The sequence below is a fragment of the Ovis aries genome, chromosome 15, assembly GCF_016772045.2.
Source record: "Ovis aries strain OAR_USU_Benz2616 breed Rambouillet chromosome 15, ARS-UI_Ramb_v3.0, whole genome shotgun sequence".
In the NCBI taxonomy this organism is placed as follows: Eukaryota; Metazoa; Chordata; class Mammalia; order Artiodactyla; family Bovidae; genus Ovis; species Ovis aries.
Window position 1 is genome coordinate 24,915,972 of NC_056068.1, and position 20,236 is coordinate 24,936,207.

At 39.5% G+C, this 20,236-nt stretch overlaps 1 protein-coding gene across 2 annotated transcripts in view; it reads left to right on the forward strand.

Annotated features, from left to right (window-relative positions):
* Positions 1-8,876, forward strand: part of LOC101115226 (NXPE family member 2) — a 36,529-nt gene extending 27,653 nt beyond the window's left edge. Inside the window, exons 3-6 of one of the 2 annotated variants that reach the window (XM_004016039.6) lie at positions 145-878; positions 4,354-4,415; positions 6,847-7,062; positions 7,442-8,876. In XM_004016039.6, the coding sequence (XP_004016088.4) occupies positions 145-878; positions 4,354-4,415; positions 6,847-7,062; positions 7,442-7,977 (1,548 nt within the window). In that variant the 3' untranslated portion in view covers positions 7,978-8,876. The remainder of the gene's footprint in view (positions 1-144; positions 879-4,353; positions 4,416-6,846; positions 7,063-7,441) is intronic. The other variant, XM_012095480.5, reaches the window with a different exon arrangement.
* Positions 8,877-20,236: the final 11,360 nt, after the last annotated feature.

The window sequence follows — 20,236 nt, forward strand, 5'->3', positions numbered from 1 at the left end:
CACCAGGCTCCTCCGTCCATGGGGTTTTCCAGGCAAGAGTACTGGAGTGGGGTGCCATTGCCTTAACTAACCCATAATAGTTTATTTTGAAAAGTAAGCCATATTATTTGCTGATAATATATCCTTTTTCCCTCAATACTTTAGTTCTTGTTCAGCTTGAGAAATTCTATTTCTCTGAATCATTGGAACACATTCAGAAATTCCACCTACCCGGAAGCCCCACCAAATCCAGAAATTTCACCAACTGAGACTGAGCTGAGGATAGAGAGCATCATGGAGAAACTAGACCAGCTCATCCCACCCAGACCCTTCACCAACGTGAGTTCCACCACCAGTGCCACACACAGCAGAGCCACCCTCCTCAGCCCTCGAGACACATACTGCAGGGGGGACCAGCTGGACGTCCTGCTGGAGATGAGAGACCACCTGGGACGCAGGAAGGAATATGGCGGAGATTTCCTCAGGGCCAGGATATTTTCCCCAGCCCTGAAAGCAGGTGCTTCTGGAAAGGTGACAGACTTCAACAATGGCACCTACCTTGTGAGCTTCACCCTGTTCTGGGAGGGCCAGGTGTCCCTGTCTGTCCTGCTCATCCACCCCAGTGAAGGGGTGTCGGCTCTCTGGAGGGCCAGGAACCAAGGCTACGACAGGGTGAACTTCACAGGCCAGTTTGCTAATGGCACCTCCCCAGTCTTCTCTAAATGTGGCCTGACCCTTCACACCACTGCTGAACTGTGCAAGTACCTGGACTATCGCGACCAGGAAGCCTTCTACTGCTTGAAGCCTCCCCGTGTTCCCTGCGAGGCGCTGACCCACGTGACCACCAGGAATGCAGACATTTCCTATATTAGACAGAAAGAATGGGCCCTTTTCCACAGGTAAATAGGCCTTCAAATACTATTATTGATACAAAGAGGGAGACTTAGGTTCAGACCAACTCTGCTTAATAACTTTTCATTATCAAGCTCCCTTAAGTCAATAATGTTGACTAGGTTATAATCAGAGTCAGTTGGCATGGAAATATATTAGCAGAGCCCATACAGGTCACCTTCTCAACTGCGCTTTTAGTCATCCTGACTATTTGTAAAACGAGTATTACCCATGAAACAATTTCTATAGGTCTATAGTTCTCCTTTAGACCTATAGTTCTATAGGTCTAAAGTGTCTTGTCACACTTTTAGATTCAGTAATTTTCTGGAGACCAGCATTTTCTATAATGTATTCTGTGGGATGCCAGTCCTACAGAGTGTTAATAGATGCTATGCAAAACCAAAAATAGAACAACAGTGACAAAAAAAAAAAAAAAAACAAACAAACCAACAAAAAACCCACAGGGAGTGAATGTTATCATTATTTGGTCCACCTCACCCTTTACATCAAATGAATTATGAAATCCCATGAATTGTACCTTCCAAATAGTCCCTGAACCCAGCCATTTCATTCCATTGCTGTTCCCTCTGTCCTTGTATAAACTATCATCCTGCCCCCAGATTATTGCAATGATCTCCAGAGATGTTTCCTTGCTCACAGCCTGCTTTCCTTCCTATCCATACTGCATTCAGACCAGTGTTTTACTTTTCCTTGCCTAAAATCCTTAATATGATCCCATTCCTGTGAGGATGAAATCTTAACTCTTTAGTATGTTTACAAGGGCTTGTCTCTCTCTGAAGCCCCTTATCTCACCTTTCAGCTACCTTGCTCTCTGTCACTCAAATTGAGCTCCTTTAATTATACAAATGGAGAAGCAGTGGCACCCTACTCCAGTACTCCTGCCTGGAAAATCCCATGGATGGAGGAGCCTGGTGGGCTGCTCTCTCTCAGCTCTGGCATTTCACAAGCCTGCATCTAAACATCATTTTTACTTTGTTTGGGTAAACTGCTAGTCCCATATTCTTCCGTTGTATTCTATTCTCCCCCAATCAAAATACTCATTACACTATTTAATTTCAGATAAACATTTTATATCCTCTGCCAAGCTGTAAGCTCTGTGATCCAATAACTGTGACTATTGGGTTGGCTAAAATGTTCATTTGGGTTTTTCTGTAACATCGTATGGAAAAACCCAAACGAACCTTTTGGCCAATTAAATTTTTTTCAACATTCATTCATTCAATTTGTAAATAGTTCTCACTTTCTATACTCCAGACATAGCTCTAGGTGTTGAGAATTTAACATTCTGAGCTGGGGTAGAAAGACAACAAAGAGATTTGTAACATAAAGTCATCAGAATAAGATCTGAATGTGATAGTGACTGTTATTTTAAAAGCATGGTCAGGTAAGTATCTTGAGCAGCAACCTGAGAATGGGTTACTTGAACGGCAACCTGAATGAAGTGAGGAAGTGAGCCACGTGTGTTTAAGGGGAACACTATTTCAAGAAGGGGGCTAGAACCTGAAGCAACAGCGTGCTGGAATCTTCCAGGAACATGAAGGGGACCATTGAGGCTGGAATGCAGTGAATGAAGGAAAAAGGAGTTCCAGCAAGTAGGTAGAGCCTTGGAATATCTATTAACTTTAGTATCTATTCCTTCAAGCCAGATAGAAAACAAAACACTTCCCAAAATTATTTGACTACGGACCACCTATTTAATGGATTATTTTAAGGGGTTGTGGTTCTATAGTAAATGCTGCTGCAGAATGGCCTTAGTTTTCTAAAACATGTTCAGAAAAGCAAGTTGGATAGCATAATACCCTGGAAATTCAAGTTCAAATCCAATTCAAACATTATGATGACACAAGGGGAGGGGCAGGATACAACAGACCCTACCTGGCTGTAAGATTTCCCTTCCACACCTAGGCCGCCTTTACTTCTTTTTGTTTTCCTGGTCAAGGTGTGAAAAAATCCATTGATCTTATAGCTTAGCCCAAAAAGGCTGGACTTTTTCAAATAAATATTTTGCTAATAACTAAAGGATACATAATCATGGAGACATAAAGGCCTAAATAATCACAAAAGCATAGAGACCTTCCTGTTTGAAGGTCTCAAAACCGCATCTCAACTCTATGCACAAAGATTACCTGTGCTGATTCCATATTTCCCATTCGCTACATCTGCTCCCTCTTGAGAAAATGGTCCTCCTTGCAGTTTGGGATGGAGGAGCTCTCCTTGCACATTCTCCTGTCTGCTCTCAGGAATGCTAAGTTCTGGGTCTGGCAGGTCTGCAGATCTGTATTTTGGGTCTAATCATACTTCTCAAGTGAGCTATGTTCATGACAATAATCTCCCTGACTCCATTTTACTCCCCAAAAGACACATTTACTTCCTCCATACCCTGCTCTATTCAAACCATTTATCCCTTCCTCCCTCACCCCACACCCCTCCCCGCTCCCCTGCCCATCAATGCATGGAAGTAGAGATATGAATCTGCTCACAGGTGTAGCTGCTGCTGCTGCTGCTGCTGCTGCTGCTGCTGCTGCTGCTGCTGCTGCTGCTGCTGCTAAGTCTCTTCAGTCATGTCCAACTCTGTGCGACCCCATAGACTATAGCCCACCAGGCTCCTCTGTCCATGAGATTTCCCAGGCAAGAATACTGGAGTGGGCTGCCATTTCCTTCTCCATATCTGGCTTAGTTTATTTGGCGAAATGGTCTCTAGAGTCATCCATATTGTTGCAAATGGCAGGACTTTCTTAAGGCTGAGCAATATTCCACTGTACATATAAACCATATTTTTCTTTATCTATTTACCCATTGATAGACATTTAGGTTGTTCCCATATCATGGCTATTGCCAATAATGCTGCTATGACCACAGAACTACAGATATCTCTTCAAGTTTGCAGAACTCTTGTATCAGCTCTGAAGATGAAGCCCAGTGATCTGAGTTATAACAAGCACTCTAGATGATTCTGATGCAAACTCGTATTAGAGAAGTACTCGCCTAGGAAAATATGTATCCATGAAGGACTAAACTACTATGTGTGCTAAATGTGGTAGAATGTGGTCAAAAATAATTTGGATGGTAAAATCGAAGAGATTTATACTTGATTAATTGCACATACAAGGTGAGTGACTCTCTGGATCTCTGGATTCCTATCATTAGCAGAAGAACAGTTTTACAGAATTCTGATCTGTTTCCTTTTCTGTATAATATCTAAAATATATCAAAATAAAGAAAAAATGTATACAAGGTGAGTGACACTCTGGATCTCTGGATTCCTATCATTAGCAGGAGAACAGTTTTACAGAATCCTGGCCTGTTCCCTTTCTGTATAATATCTAAATATATATCAAAATAAAGAAAAAATGTATTTACAGAGAGTTGAGAGTGGTTTGATCATTCTAAGTCCCCCATGATTCGTTCTTTCTTTAATGTCTCAACAGTTATCAGGCTAATTTACTTTCTCGTTTCTTGAAGGTCCAACGTGGGGGTTGAAATAATGAAGAATTTTGCCTCCATCAAGGTCTCAGCATGTGGCAGTAAGTCTATTGTGTTCAAAATTTATCCATTTAATGGACATCCTTACTGTAAGAGATATTTATTAAACATTGACCATTTCAATCTTTCATTTCCTGGGGTAAATAGTATTAATCATCTTGGGCTTTGCAGAAGGGGTTTTATTCTTAGAAATTATTTTCATATAAATTTAAACCAATTTTCATCTTGAGTCAGCTATAAAAGGCTAGGCAACCCTTCATTTCAGCTGCCTTCTCTCAAAATGTACAGGTTATTTGTATTTGTATTTCAACTTGGGATTTGTTCCTGAAAAACCAATAATTGGGTACTGGTGAAAATGTCTCAAATGAACTACAGAGCTTGGAAATTTCTTTGATGGTTTCTAATCTCTCTTTCAGCCAAACCATCTCAGTTAAAGTTCTATAAATGAAAATTCCTGTGGATTTCTTTCAGTTTTATCACATAAACTTTGGTGGTCAATTCAAAGCCATCTCAGTTATCAAAGTGATGTTTCTGCTATACTGAAATTAAAGTGAACTTCAAAGAAGCAAATTACTTCCATTTTAACAGTCAATAGGGTATACATCTATCTACTGCCCTTTTCTCATGTATTCAGAAAATGTTTATTGAGGACCTACTATAGGCAAGGAACTTTGCTAAACCCTGTGGGGATATAAATAAACGAGAAACCCAGATCTAAAGCTCATGGGCTATGGGTGAAAGATAGATTGCTTCCCTCCCACGGCAACCATCATCCATACATAACTTTTACATCAATGAAAGTTCTTTGACTCTTGAGGCCAATTAATTTGTCACACCCCTCTTTGGTTTCCCTCTTGCCTAGATAGCAATTTCTAGTAAAGTCTTACGAGATGGTGTGTTCCTAAACATATATCCCAAATCCGAGCAATGTAGGTAGATAACAAAAAGATGTGGCTTTAAAAAGATTATGTATTTCTTTATTTATTGGCTGCACTGGGTCTGCGTTGCTGTGTGTGGGCTTTCTCTAGCTGTGGTGAACAGGGGCTACTCTTCCTTGCAGTGTGTGGGCTTCTCACTGCGGTGGCTGCTCTTGTTGTAGAGTACAGTCTACAGGCCCAAGAAATCAGTAGCTGTGGCTCTTGGGCTTAGTGCTCCACGGCATGTAGCATCTTCTCGGGCCAGAGACTGAACTACTTTCACCTGCGTTGGCAGGTGGATTCTTAACTACTGGACCACCAGAGAAGATTTTTTTTGGTAACTTATTTATTTATTTTAGTTGGAGGATAATTACAATATTGTGATGCAGCTGATTCATGTTGATGTATGCCAAGATTGGTTTTAAAGCAGCAAAAGATAAAAATGGCTCAGTTACACATGGATGGAAAGATTTTGATATGAGTCAGTGAGTTCAGCTTAGGCCACTTTTAAAGTGGAATATTCGGGCTTCTCTGGTGGCTCAGATGATAAAGAATCCACCAGCAATGCAGGAGACCTGGGTTCAGTCTCTGGGTTGGGAAGATCCCCTGGAGGAAGGCATGGCAACCCACACCAGTATCCCTGCCTGGAGAACGTCCATGGACAGAGGAGCCTGACACAGGACAGAGTCGAACATGACTGAGTGACTAAGCACTGCAAAGTGGAATATTCAGAAAAAGCAGGTATTGTTCTTCTCTTTTTCTGCACTAATCAGACCACACAGAATATTAAATTCAGTTCTGGGCACAAGGAAGAAACATGGAAGGAGTTTTCCTGTGAACTAGAAAACATGGTTCTGATATATATATAGAATAACAAGCAGTAATCATTTCGTAAATGTGTTCAAACTTTCTCCATGAAGAGATGTCCAGTCCAGCCTGGCCAGGGTCATGGGAATGATATTCAGCTGGGCTACTGATTCCTGCTTTTAACCACCACGTGTTTCTCCCTCAGTTTTGGCTAGCTGTCTCACAACTGCATGGCCTTAGGAACAACATGAAGCCCTGGGAAACAATGAAAATTCACAAGGGAAAAATCTAACCCCACTCTGTGTATGTGCACGCTCAGTCATCCAGTCGTGTCTAACTCTTTGCGACCCTATGGATTGTAGCCCTCAAGGCTTCTCTCCATGGGATTTTCCAGGCAAGAATATTGGAGTGGATTGCCATTTTCTACTCAAGAGGATCTTCCCAACCCAGGGGTCAAACCTGCATCTCTAGTATCTCCTGCACTTGCAGGCAGATTCTTTACCACTAAGCTACCTGGGAAACCTCAACCCCATTCTAGGGAATACCATTCATTACTGAGATTATTCAAAAGTGATAAGTTTTAAGTCATCCCTTTAACATGATCTTGTTTAGTCAATATTTGGGAAGAAGACAAAGCAATAGAGAAGGGTGGAGGGAAAAGGGGAAAAAGAGGAAGAAAATGAGGAAACTGTCTTTGAAATAATTTGTGATAATAAAAATTGCTAATTGTGGGAATTTTTATCACCAGAGAATAAGAACATAGAAACCAAATGTCGGCTCGGCATGAAGAGTCCTTTCCCCAGTGGTTATAGTCTGAAAAGAAAGTGGATTGCAGCATTTTGTAAACAGATAGAATTAAATGAAACAAAAACTATAAATGACTGCTTGAAGAGAAAACTTATTTACCTAATGGGAGATTCAACACTGCGTCAGTGGATTCAATATTTACCAAAAATGGTAAAAAGTATGTGTCTTATTTTTATTTTGAAATTATAGTTGCCTTCAGAGGCTATTTTTATAATAGAAGTCTTCATTTTCCTTTTCTGATGTTAATTATTTTAAAAAACATGTCAAATATTTGGATTTGGGCTTTGAATCAAAAGTTAAATTTTATCTTTTCACTCTCAAATATCAACATTTTCTTTCTCTTTCTCTATGGTGGTAATAATTTCACAATTTTGTTAAGATTTTAACGCATTTGGTAAAGTTCTCTTCTTCCCATAGGCAGCAATGTTTTTATAGTTAGAAGTGATCTTGGTCAGATTATAAATATGTGCATCCAAAAATTATATCATTATTTTCCTTTTGTTAAAAGAGTTATTGATTTTTTTTTTCCCCATCAGCCTTAAAATATTTTGATCTTCATGGAGTTGGGCCCTTTAAAACACACGTGCTTCTGGATGCTGAAAGACATACTTTGATTCAGTGGAAAAAGCATGGTCATCCATTTATTACCCAAAGTCTGTTCTCTGTAAAGGATGATAATTATATCCCACGGGAAATTGACCGGATAGCTGGAGACAAGGACACTGCCATTGTTATCACTCTTGGTCAGCACTTGAGACCCTTCCCCATAAAAATTTTTATCCGTAGGGCCATCAATGTTCAAAAGGCCATAGAACGACTATTCTTGCGAAGCCCAGAAACCAAGGTGATCCTGAAAACTGAAAACACTAGGAGGCTGTTTGATAATGCAGAGATGTTCAGTGATTTTCATGGTTATATTCAGAATCTTATCATGAGGGATATTTTCATGGATCTCAATGTGGGTATTATTGATGCCTGGGACATGACTATTGCTGATAGCACCAATAATATCCATCCACCTGATTATGTGATTGAAAATCAGATTAACATGTTCTTAAACTACATTTGCTAGAGGAAAAATATAGCAATAACAAAAATACCCAGTTGTAGCCATTCTATATAGATGACTTCACTTATACTGCAAGGATAGTTTAACACAATCCAAGGTAGGAGGAAACAAAATTGAAAAGTTACTGTTAAAATAAACATAACATAAAATTTACAACCGAAGCCATTTTATGTGTACAATTCCATGGCATTAATTACATTCACAATATTGTGCAACCACCATCATGATCCCCAGATATTTTTTATCACCCCAAACAGAAACTTTGTATCCATTGATTAATAATTCCCCAACTGCTCTTACCCCCAGATAACAACCATTCTACTTTCTGTCTCTATGAATTAAACCATTCTAGGTAGTGCATATTGGAGAAGGAAATGGCACCCCACACCAATACTCTTGCCTGGAAAATCCCATGGGCGGAGGAGCCTGGTAGGCTGTAGTCCATGGGGTCGCTAAGAGTCCGACATGACTGAGCAACTTCACTTTCACTTTTCACTTTCATGCACTGGAGAAGGAAATGGCAACCCACTCCAGTGTTCTTGCCTGGAGAATCCCAGGGACGGGGGAGCCTGGTGGGCTGCCAGTTATGGGGTCGCACAGAGTCAGACACGACTGAAGTAACTTAGCAGCAGCAGGTAGCTCATATAAGTGGAATTATATAGTATTTTTCCATTGTACTGGCTTATTTCTTTTAGTATAATGTCTTTTGAGTTTCATACATGTTGTAGCATGTGTCAGAATTTTCTTCCATTTTTGCATATGAAAAATTCCATTGTATTATGTCTATACACATTTTGTCTTTCCAGGCATCTTTGGTGGGGATATTTGGGTTGTTTCCATCTTTTGGATATTGTGAATAATTCTGCTGTGAAGAGGAAATAAAATTTAAAGGATTGTTTCTAGTGCTGAGTGTGATGACAGAACAGCAAAAGGTCATCATTCATAGTTTAATTTCAGGAAATATAAGGCCTGGAAATGAGCATTCTAAATGATTAAAGTTTAGAGAAGTTTAGAGAAAATGTGAAATATAGAAGAAAACCTAGTGGAATCGTAATAGCAGTCTTTGTACTTAAGATAATTATTTGAAATTTGTTAACCAGTTGTTCTCTAGATTTCAGGAAGAGTCAGGAATCAGCCCAAACCTGCAAACATGTTGAGAAAACTAGCTACTATTATTATGTCAGTGTACAGACCCTACAATCCTGGTTCTTGCTGATCATAAAAGCATGAGAGGAGGTCTCCTTGAGACGACTTCAAATGACTTTATAAGATTTTCTCTAGATTATCCTCTCAAAATAAAATTATCCTCCCTTTCTATTAATATACTTGAGGTTCAGTCAGTTCAATCACTCAGTTGTGGACTGAGTGGACCCCATGGACTGCAGTAGGCCAGGCCTCCCTGTCCATCACCAACTCCTGGAGTTTACTCAAACTCACGTTCATAGAGTCAGTGATGCCATCTGAACATCTCATCCTCTGTCATCCCACCATCTCATCCTCTGTCATCCCCTTCTCCTCCTGCCTTCAATCTTTCCCAGCATCATGGTCTTTTCCAATGAGGTGTCAGTTCTTTGCATCAGGTGGCCAAAGTATTGGAGTCTTAACTTCAGTCCTTCCAGTGAATATTCAGGACTGATTTTCTGTAGGATGGACTGGTTGGATCTCCTTGCAGTCCAAGGGACTCTCAAGAGTCTTCTCCAACACCACAGTTCAAAAGCATCAATTCTTCAGCACTCAGCTTTCTTTATGGTCCAGCACTCACATCCATATATGATTACTGGAAAAATCATAGCTTTGACTAGATGGACCTTTGTCAGCAAAGTAATGTCTCCGCTTTTAATATGCTGTCTAGGTTGGTCACAGCTTTTCTTCCAAGGAGCAGGCGTCTTTTAATTTCATGGCTGCAGTCAACATCTGCAGTGATTTTGGAGCCCAAGAAAATGAAGCCTGTCACTGTTTCCAGTCTTTCTCAAACTACTTGTCGTGTTGGGACCAGATGACATGATCTTAATTTTTTTTAATGTTGAATTTTAAGCCAACTTTTTCACTCTCCTCTCTCACTTTAATCAAGAGGCTCTTTAGTTCTACACTTTCTGCTGTAAGGGTGGTGTCATCTGCATATCTGAGGTTATTGATATTTCTCCCAGCAATCTTGATTTCAGCTTGAACTTCATCCAGCCTGGCATTTTGCATGATGTACTCTGCATAGAAGTTAAATAAGCAGATTGACAATATAGAGCCTTGACATGCTCCTTTCCTGATTTTGAGCCAGTCTGTTGTTTCATGTCCAATTCTAACTGTTGCTTCTTGACCTGCATACAGATTTCTCAGGAAGCAGATAAGATGGTCTGGTATTCCCATCTCTTTAAGAATTTTCCACAGTTTGTTGTGATCTACACAGTCAAAGCCTTTGGTGTAATCAACAAAGCAGAAGTAGATAGTTTTCTGGAACTCTCTTGCCTTTTTGATGATCCAACAGACATCAGCAATTTGATCTCTTGTTCCTCTGCCTTTTCTAAAACCAGCTTGAATGTATGGAAGTTCTTGGTTCACATATTGTTGAAGCCTGGCTTGGAGAATTTTGAGCATTACTTTGTGAGCATGTGAAATGAATGTAATCGTGCAGTAGTTTTAACATTCTTTGGCATTGTCCTTCTTTGGGATTGGAGTGAAAATTGACTTTTCCAGTCCTGTGACCACTGCTGAGTTTTCCAGGCTTGCTGGCATATTGAGTGCAGCACTTTCATAGCATCATCTTTTAGGATTTGAAATAGCTCAACTGAAATTCCATTACCTCTACTAGCTTTGTTCGTAGTGATGCTTTCTAAGGCCCACTTGACTTCACATTCCAGGATGTCTGGCTCTAGGTTGGTGATCACATCATCGTGATTATCTGGGTTGTGAAGATCTTTTTGTACAGTTCTTCTGTGTATTCTTGCCACCTCTTCTTAATATCTTCCTCTTTTGTTAGGTCTATGCCATTTCTGTCCTTTATCGTGTTGATCTTTGCATGAAACGTTCCCTTTAATCTAATTTTCTTGAAGAGATCTCTAGTCTTTCTCATTCTGCTGTTATCCTCTATTTCTTTCATTGACCACTGAAGAAGGCTTTCTTATCTCTCCTTGCCATTCTTTGGAACTCTGCATTCAAATGGGTATATCTTTCCTTTTCTCCTTTGCCTTTAGCATCTCTTCTTTTCTCAGCTATTTGTAAGGCTTTGTCAGACAACCATTTTGCCTTTTTGCATTTCTTTTTCTTGGGGATTGTCTTGATCCCTGTCTCCTGTACAATGTCACGAACCTCCATCCATAGTTCTTCAGGCACTCTGTCTATCAGATTTAATCCCTTGAGTCTATTTGTCACTGCCATTGTATAATCATAAGGGATTTGATTTAGGTCATACCTGAATGGCCTACTGGTTTTCCCTACTTTCTTCAATTTAAGTCTGAATTTGGCAATAAGGAGTTCATGATCTGAGCCACAGTCAGCTCCTGGTCTTGTTTTTGCTGACTGTATAGAACTTCTCCATCTTTGACTGCAAATAATATAATCAATCTGATTTTAGTATTGACCATCTGGTGATGTCCATGTGTAGAGTCTTCTCTTGTGTTGTTGGAAGAGGGTGTTTCTATGACCAGTGTGTTCTCTCTTAGGAAAACTCTATTAGACTTTGCCCTGCTTCATTTTTGTACTCCAAGGCCAAATTTGCCTGTTACTCCAGATGTCTCTTGACTTCCTACTTTTGCATTTTATTCCTCTATGATGAAAAGGACATCATTCACAAAAGACTGAGTCAGACCTGTGTTTGAGTCTCCTGTGGCGGTATGGGTCAGCAGTGGCCTGCCACAGGGGCAGGGGCTCTGGGTTCAGCTACCTGGTCACACAGCCTGTGGCATAAGCCCCCTTGGAGGTCGCCATTAACCCCACCACACAGCTGCAGAGCAGATGACCCACAAACTGCAGAACAATTATACCAAAGAAATCATTGCACTGTTAAGAAAGTTCTAGGACCCACAACAGATTTCCCAACCTTAGGATCTGGCAAAGGGACTGAGAACCCCCAGGGTATTTAACTTTGGAGGCCAGTGGGATTTGATTACAGAACTTACACAGGACTGGGGAAACAGACTCTTGCAGGGCACAAACAAAACCTTGTGTGCACTGGGACCAAGGGGAAAGGAGCTGTGACCCCCACAAGAGACTGACCCAGATTTGCCTGTGAATGTCCAGGAGTCTCCAGCGGAGGCATGGGCCAGTGGTGGCCTGCTGCAGGGTCGAGGGCAATGAATGCAGCAGTGCATGCATGGGACCTTCTGAAGGAGGTCGCCATTATCTTCATTACCTCTGCCATAGTTTGGTCTCAGGTCAAACAGCAGGGAAGGAACACAGCCCTGCCCATCAATAGAAAATGGGATTAAAGAGTTACTGAGCATGGCCCCACCCATCAGAACAAGACCCAGTTTCCCCCACAGTCAGTCTCTCCCATCAGGAAGCTTCCATAAGCCTCTTATCCTTATCCTTCAGAGGGAAGACAGAATGAAAACCACAATAATAGAAAACTAACCAAACTGATCACATGGACCACAGCCTTGTCTAGCTCAATGAAACCATGAGCCATGCCATGTAAGGCCATCCAAGATGGACGGGTCATGGTGGAGAGTTCTGACAAAACATGGTTCACTGGAGAAGGGAATGGCAAAACACTTCAGTAGTCTTGCTTTGAGAATCCCATGAAGAGTATGAAAAATCAAAAAGGACACTGAAAGATGAATTCCCCAGGCTGGTAGGTGCCCAATAGGCTACTGGAAAAGATTGGAGAAATAACTCCAGAAGGAATGAAGAGATGGAGCCAAAGCAAAAACAACACCCAGGTGTGGATGTGACAGGTGATGGAAGTAAAGTCCGATGTTGTAAAGAGCAATATTGCATAGGAACCCAGAATGTTAGGTCCATGAATGAAGGTAAATTAGAAGTGGTCAAACAGGAGATGGCAAGAGTGAATACTGACATTTTAGGAATCAGTGAACTAAAATGGACTGGAATGGGTGAATTTAATTCAGATGACCATTATATCTACTCCTGTGGGCAAGAATCCCTTAGAATAAATGGAGGAGCCCTCATAGTCAACAAAAGAGTACAAACTGCAGTATTTGGGTGCAATCTCAAAAATGACAGAATGATCTCTGTTCATTTCCAAGGCAAACCATTCAATATCACAGTAATCCAAGTCTATGCCCCAACCAGTAATGCTGAAGAAACTGGAATCAAATGGTTCTATGAAGACCACCTGAAGTTACAAGAGTGGAAATGTTGTTACTCCAGGGTGATTTCTTTTTTGTACTATGTTTCCTAGGGAGAGGAAGTGAAATTATAGTGCTGTAACATCAGTATGAATGTCAATCCATACAGCTTAGAATCAGGCTTCTCTAAATAAGAGAAACATATTAGAAGTCTTTTCCTTTGGTTCTAAATCTTCACATAGAAAGCTTTCAAAATAAATCTATCTGTTCTTCCAATCATTGCACTCTTAAATGCTTATATGAGTTATCATTGTCCTACCAATCATAGTTATATTAAGTCCCTTTAACCTAATTCTTAGGTGATAGAGTTTGCACTTTTATTATGATTACCCTTCTCCGATTGCACTGAACTGTGTCTGTCATTCTACAACATGTGTGCTACCCCATCTCTCGCTTCAACAAAGTCAATGCTCTAATTTAAATGTGATTAATCAGCAGTGAATAATAAGGGTCTGTTCACTTGTTCTAAAGCTGTACTGTAAGTATTATAGCTGTTAGTCACATGTCCAGAGAAGGCAATGGCACCCCACTCCAGTACTCTTGCCTGGAAAATCCTACGGAGGGAGGAGCCTGGTAGGCTGTAGTCCATGCGGTCACTAAGAGTCGGACACTATTGAGCGACTTCACTTTCACTTTTCACTTTCATGCCTTGGAGAAGGAAATGGCAACCCACTCCAGTGTTCTTGCCTGGAGAATCCCAGGGAGCCTGGTGGGCTGCTGTTTATGGGGTCGCACAGAGTCAGACACGACTGAAGTGACTTAGCAGTAGAAGTAGCAGTCACATGTCACTGTTTAACTTAAAATTAAATTAAATTAAAAATCATTTACTTGGTTGCACTAATCACATTTTGTGTTCAGAGGCCACATGTGGCTAGTGGCACTGTGCTGACAGTACAATACTTACTTCCATTTGAAAAGCCCACAGCTAACATTTTAGTCAGCATAGAAAGACTAAAAACTTAGCTTCTAGAATCAGGAACAAGGCAAAGATTCAACATAGTACTGGATATTCTAGCCAATGCAATTAGATAAGAAAAATTAACAAAAGGCATGGAAATTGAAAAAGAAGAAATAAAATTATTTCCATTTCCAGATGACATGATCTTATATTTAGAAAATCCTAAGGATGTTACAAAAATACCGGTTTGAACTAATAAATTCAGCAAATTTGCAGAAGACAAAAATCAACGTTTAAAAATCAGTTGCATATTTAAATAAAAACCACAATGAGGTGTCACCTCACAATGGTCAGAATGGCTATTATTAAAAAAATCTACATATAATAAATGCTTCCGTGGGTGTGGAGAAATGGGAACCTTTGTACACTGCTGATAGGTATGAAAATTGGTTCAGCTACCATGGAAAACATGTTTAGTTTTTTTCCTTAAAAAACTAAAAATAGACCTACTGTATGATCTGGCAACCTCACTCGTAGATATATACTCAGCAAAAAGAGCTTCTAATTCAAAAAGGTACATGCATCCCAAAGTTTATAACCACATAGTTTATAGTAGCCAAGACATGGAACAACAGACAATTGGATTAGGAAGATGTGGTACATATACAGTGGACTATTAGTCAGCAGTAAAAATGGAATGAAATAACGCCATTCGCAACAGCATTGATAAACCTAGAGAATACTATACTTCGTGAAGTAAGTCAGGCAGAGAAAGACAAACACTCTGTGATTTCACTTAAATGTGGAATCTAAAATATAATACAAATAAATTTGTATACAAAACAGAAACAGACAGAAAACAAACTTATGGTTACCAAAGGGGAGAGGGAGGAAGGGAAGAAGGGAAAAATTAGGAGTGTGGGATTAACAGATAAAAACCACTATACATAACTAGGTAGGCAACAAGACTTTACTGTATAGCACAGAGAATTATATTCTACATCTTGTAATAAACTATAGGGAATATAATCAGAAAAAAATAACTGAATCACTGTGCTGCACATGTGAAACTTACACAGTATTGTTCATCAACTGTACTTTGATTTAAAAAAATTCAGTTGTATTTTTATACACTTACAATGACCAACCTGAAAAAGAAATTAAGAAGGCAGTCCTATTTACTATGCCTCAAAAAGGATAAAATATTTTGGAATAAGCTTAATGAAGTAGATTGTAAACTTGTACACTAAACGATATAAAAAATGCTTTTAAAATCAAAGAGGTTACAAATAAATGGAAAGACATTCACATACTTGTAGACTGGAAGACTTAATATTATCAGAATGTTCATACATACCAAATAAAGCAATCTACGGACTCAATGTGATACTTATAAAAATTCCAGTGGTATTTTTGTGTGTGTGAAAATAGAAAAAAAAATCTAAAATTCATATGAACTCTCAAGGGAACCTGAATATCCAAAACAATCTTGAAGAAGAACAAAATTGGAACAGTCAGACTTCTGACTTCAAAATGATACTACAAAGTAACAGTAATTAAGGCAGTGGTCTCATTGTTTAGTCAGGCAGTTGTCTGCAACTCTTTGCAACCCCGTGGACTGTCACCTGCCAGGCTCCTCTGTCCATGGGATTTTCCAGGCAAGAATACTGGAATGTGTTGCCATTTCCTTCTCCAGGGGATCTTCACTACCCAGGGATTGAACCCATGTTTCCTGCATCTCCTACGTTTTCTGCATTGGCAAGTGGATTCTTTATCACTGAGCCACCTAGGAAGCCCAATTAATGTGATATGGTACAGGCATAAAGATAGATATATAGGCCAATGGAACAGGATAGCGAGTATAGAAATAACCCCTTGCATATATGGTCAAATGATTTTTTAACAAGGGTGCTAAGCCTAATCAATGGGGAAAGAACCGTCTTTTCAACAAATGGTGTCAGGAAAACTGGGTTTGCACATACAACACAATGAAGTTGGACCCTTACCTTATACCGTATATAAAAACTCACTCAAAATTTATGAAATAACTAAACAAAAGACCTACAACTGCTAAACTTCTAGAAGAAAACATAGGGGAAAGTCTTTAAGACAATAGATCTGTCAATGACTTCTTTGATATGATACCAAAAGCACAAGTAACAAAATAAACACGAATGGGACTATACCATGAACTCAAAAGCTTTTGCACGTCAAAGGGAAAAATGCATGAAAAGACAGCCTACAGAATGGGATAAAATAATTGTAAATTGTACATCTGGTAAAGCTTAATATCCACAATATATAAGGAAGAGCTACAACTCAACAACAATAACACAACAACCTGATTGAAAAAAATGGGCAAAGGATTGAGGCTAGAGTCAGTTCTAGTGGAATTCTCAAGGCAAGAATGCTGGAGTGGGTAGCCATTCCCTTCTCCAGGGGATTTTCCTGACCCACGGATCAAACCCAGGTCTCTTGCATTGTGGGTAGATTTTTTACCATCTGAGCCACCTGGGTATCAGCTATTGATTTAGTGTGCTAGAGTCCTTGAAGAGTAACTGCTGACCTTATTCACTGGCTGTGGCATAGTCATTCACCAGGCCAGTGACATGCAACAGAGGAAAAACTGAGCAAAGGAATTGCTTAGATTTTCTCCAAAGAATATACACAAATGGCCAATAAGCACATGAAAAGATGTTCATCATCACTGATCATTAGGGAAAAGTAAATCAAAACCAAAATAAGACATCACTTCATGCCTATCAGAAGGGCCACAATCAAAACAATGTTGGTGAGGATGCAGAGAAGTTGGAACTCCTGTGCACTGTTAGTGGGAATGTAAAATGGTGCTGTCATTGTGGAAAAAAGTATGGAGGTTACTCAAAAAGTTAAAAATAAAATTACCATGTAACCCACTGATTCTGCTTCTAGGTATATTCAGAACTAAAATCAGAATCTCAAAGAGTTATGTACACTTCCCTGTTCATTGCAGCATGATTCACAATAACCAAGATACAGAAACAACCCAAATGCCCACTGGAAAATGAATGAATGAAGAAAATGTGGTATATCCATGTAATGGAACATAATGAAAGTCTTAGGGAAAAATGGAAATCCTGTCAGATGTTATAACATGATGAACCTCAAGGAAATTATGCTAAGCAAAATAAGTCAGTCACAAAAGGACAAACAGTGTTATGATTCCACTAATATGAAGTATCTAAAGTAGTTAAAATCATAGAAACAAGAAGTATAAATGTGGTTATCAATGTGGGGGAAGGGCAACAAGTATTTAGTGGGTGTAGAGTTTTGATATTGCAAGACAAAAGTTCTAGAGACCTGTTGGAAAGCAATGTGAATATACTTAACGCTACTGAAATGAGCATTGAAAGTAGCTAAGGTGGTAAATTTAATATTATGTGTTTTTTACATGATGTGTGTTCTTTCCATATTATGGCAAATAAACATCAGTGTTGAAATCCAAAGCAGTTCATTTTTTTGCTCAACATGTTAAAATGAAACAGCCTCAGTTGCACAGTAGCTGTTAGCATCTTGAATTCTTAATTTTCTTTCATAATGAGTCAACATTAGGAGGCATACTGTTTTTTGTTTTGTTTTGTTTTGTTTTGTTTTAACCCTAGCTGTTCTCTGTTGGCAAGCAGCATGTGAATTGGCTTCAGGTATAAGTCTTGCTGCGCACATAGCTGCTGTCCTAAAGGGAGTAATCCTAGCACTCCTTTCCATTCTACACCATAGCACACAAAGTAACTTATATGAAAATTCTTCCTCTACAGCATGAGTTTTCAGTGACAACCAGAAGCAAAAAATCAAGTGCTTCAGCTTCTTATAAATGCTGCACAGATGCGAAGAGCTTATTTATACCCTACATATCAATCACTTCAACCTACTGTAAAGCAAAGTGTAGTCTAGCACACACCTTTCAGTTCACATTCTATGTTATTGACGTCATGTTTGCACAACAGTATCATTTGATAAAGGAATTTTACCAACGGTTCCTTCTGATTTAGCACTAACCATATTTGTCATTAACTTGTGTTTGGCTTTGTGGTTTGATATGTACCTTTTTTCATTATCAGGAGTGCAATGCTGAATGATACCTTAGTAATTCTAATCTTTCTTTTGAGTTTACTGATAGAACTCAACAAGTTTGTACTAGAAGGAAATCTTTTGTTCCTGCTCTGAAAAAAAAGTAGATTGCTTTAGCAGAGAGGTTACTGTGCTTTCTCTGACAATTACATAAAATCTTTGATGGCTTTAGTCCTCCGTATTAGATGAGACTGTTTTTAGCAGGTGATAGAAATCAACAACAAACTAACCTAAGAAGGGGTACGATGAAATACATTTCAACTCTATGAAATATAAGTACAAAATATTTACGTGTTTTTCTTTGAGAACTACCCAAATACCTCCTGACTCCTTAATAAACTATTGTAGGCCACACTCTGAGGGTTAGTGCTTTCTCCTAAAAGGGTATTTTCTTTTCTAAAAAAAAATTTTTTTTTTAATTTATTTGTTTTTATTTGGAGGATGATTTCTTTACAGTATTGTGATGGCTTCTGCCACACATCAACATGAATCAGTCATAGGTATACATATGTCCCCTGCCTCCTAAACCTCCCTCCCACCTCCAACTCCATCCTATTCCCCTAGGCTGTCACAGAGTACTTGTTTTCCAGGCCACAGGGCTGGAAAATGTCAGTTTCCATTCCAATCCCAAAGACAAGCAATGTCAAAGAATGTTCAAATTACCACACAATTGTACTCAAGTCACATGCTAGCAGGGTAATATTCAAAATCCTTTAAGCTAGGCTTCAACAGTATGTGAACCAAGAAATTCCAGATTTACAAGCTGGAGCAAGAAGAGGCAGAGGAACCAGAGATCAAATTGCCAACATCTGTTGGATGATAGAAAAAGCAAGAGAATTCCAGAAAAAAACCTCTACTTCTGCTTCATTGAGTATGCTAAAGCCTTTGACTGTGTGGATCACAACAAACTGTGGAAAATTCTTAAAGAGATGGGAATACCAGACTTTCTGTATGCAGGTCAAGAAGCAACAGTTAGAACCAGACATGGAACAATGAACTGGTTCCAAACTGGCAAAGGAGTACATCAAGGCTGTATATCATCATCCCACTTATTTCACTTATATGCAGAGTACATCATGAAAAATGCCAGGCTGGATGAAGTTCAAGCTGGAATCAAGATTGCTGGGACAAATATCAGTAACCTCAGATATGAAGATGACACCACCCTAATGGCAGGAAGTGACGAGGAACTAAAGAGCCTCTTGATGAAAGCAAAAGAGAAGAGTGACAAAGCTGGCTTAAAACTCAACATTCAAAAAACTAAGGTCATGGCATCTGGTCCCTTCACTTCACTTCAAATAGATGAGGAAAAAATGAAAACAGTGACAGATTTTATTTTCTTGGGCTCCAAAATCATTGCGGACAGTGACTGTAGCCTTGCAATTAAAAGATGCTTGCTTCTTGGAAGAAAAGCTATAACAAACCTAGACAGCATATTGAAAAGCAGAGACATCACTTTGCCAACGAAGGTCTATATTGTCATAGCTATGGTCTTTTTTCAGTAGTCATGTACAGATGTGAGAGTTGGACCATAAGAAGACTGAGTGCCGAAGAACTGATGCTTTCAAATTGTGGTGCTGGAGAAGACTCTTGAGAGTCCCTTGAACGGCAAGAACATCAAACTAATCAGTCCTAAAGGAAATCAACCCTGAATATTTATTGGAATAACTGATGCTGAAACTGAAGTTCCAATATTTTGGCCACCTGATGCAAAGAGCTGACTCATTAGAAAAGACCCTGATGCTGAGAAAGATTGAGGACAAAAGGAGAAACAGACATCAGAGGATGAGATGGTTGGATGGCATCACCGATTCAATGGGCCTGAGTTTGAGCAAACTCTGAGAGATAGTGAAGGACAGGGAGGGCTGGCACGCTGCAGTCTATGGGGTTTCAAAGAGTTGGGCACGGCTGAGCAACTGAGCAATACCAACCAGTTTGAACTCCCTGAGTCATCCAG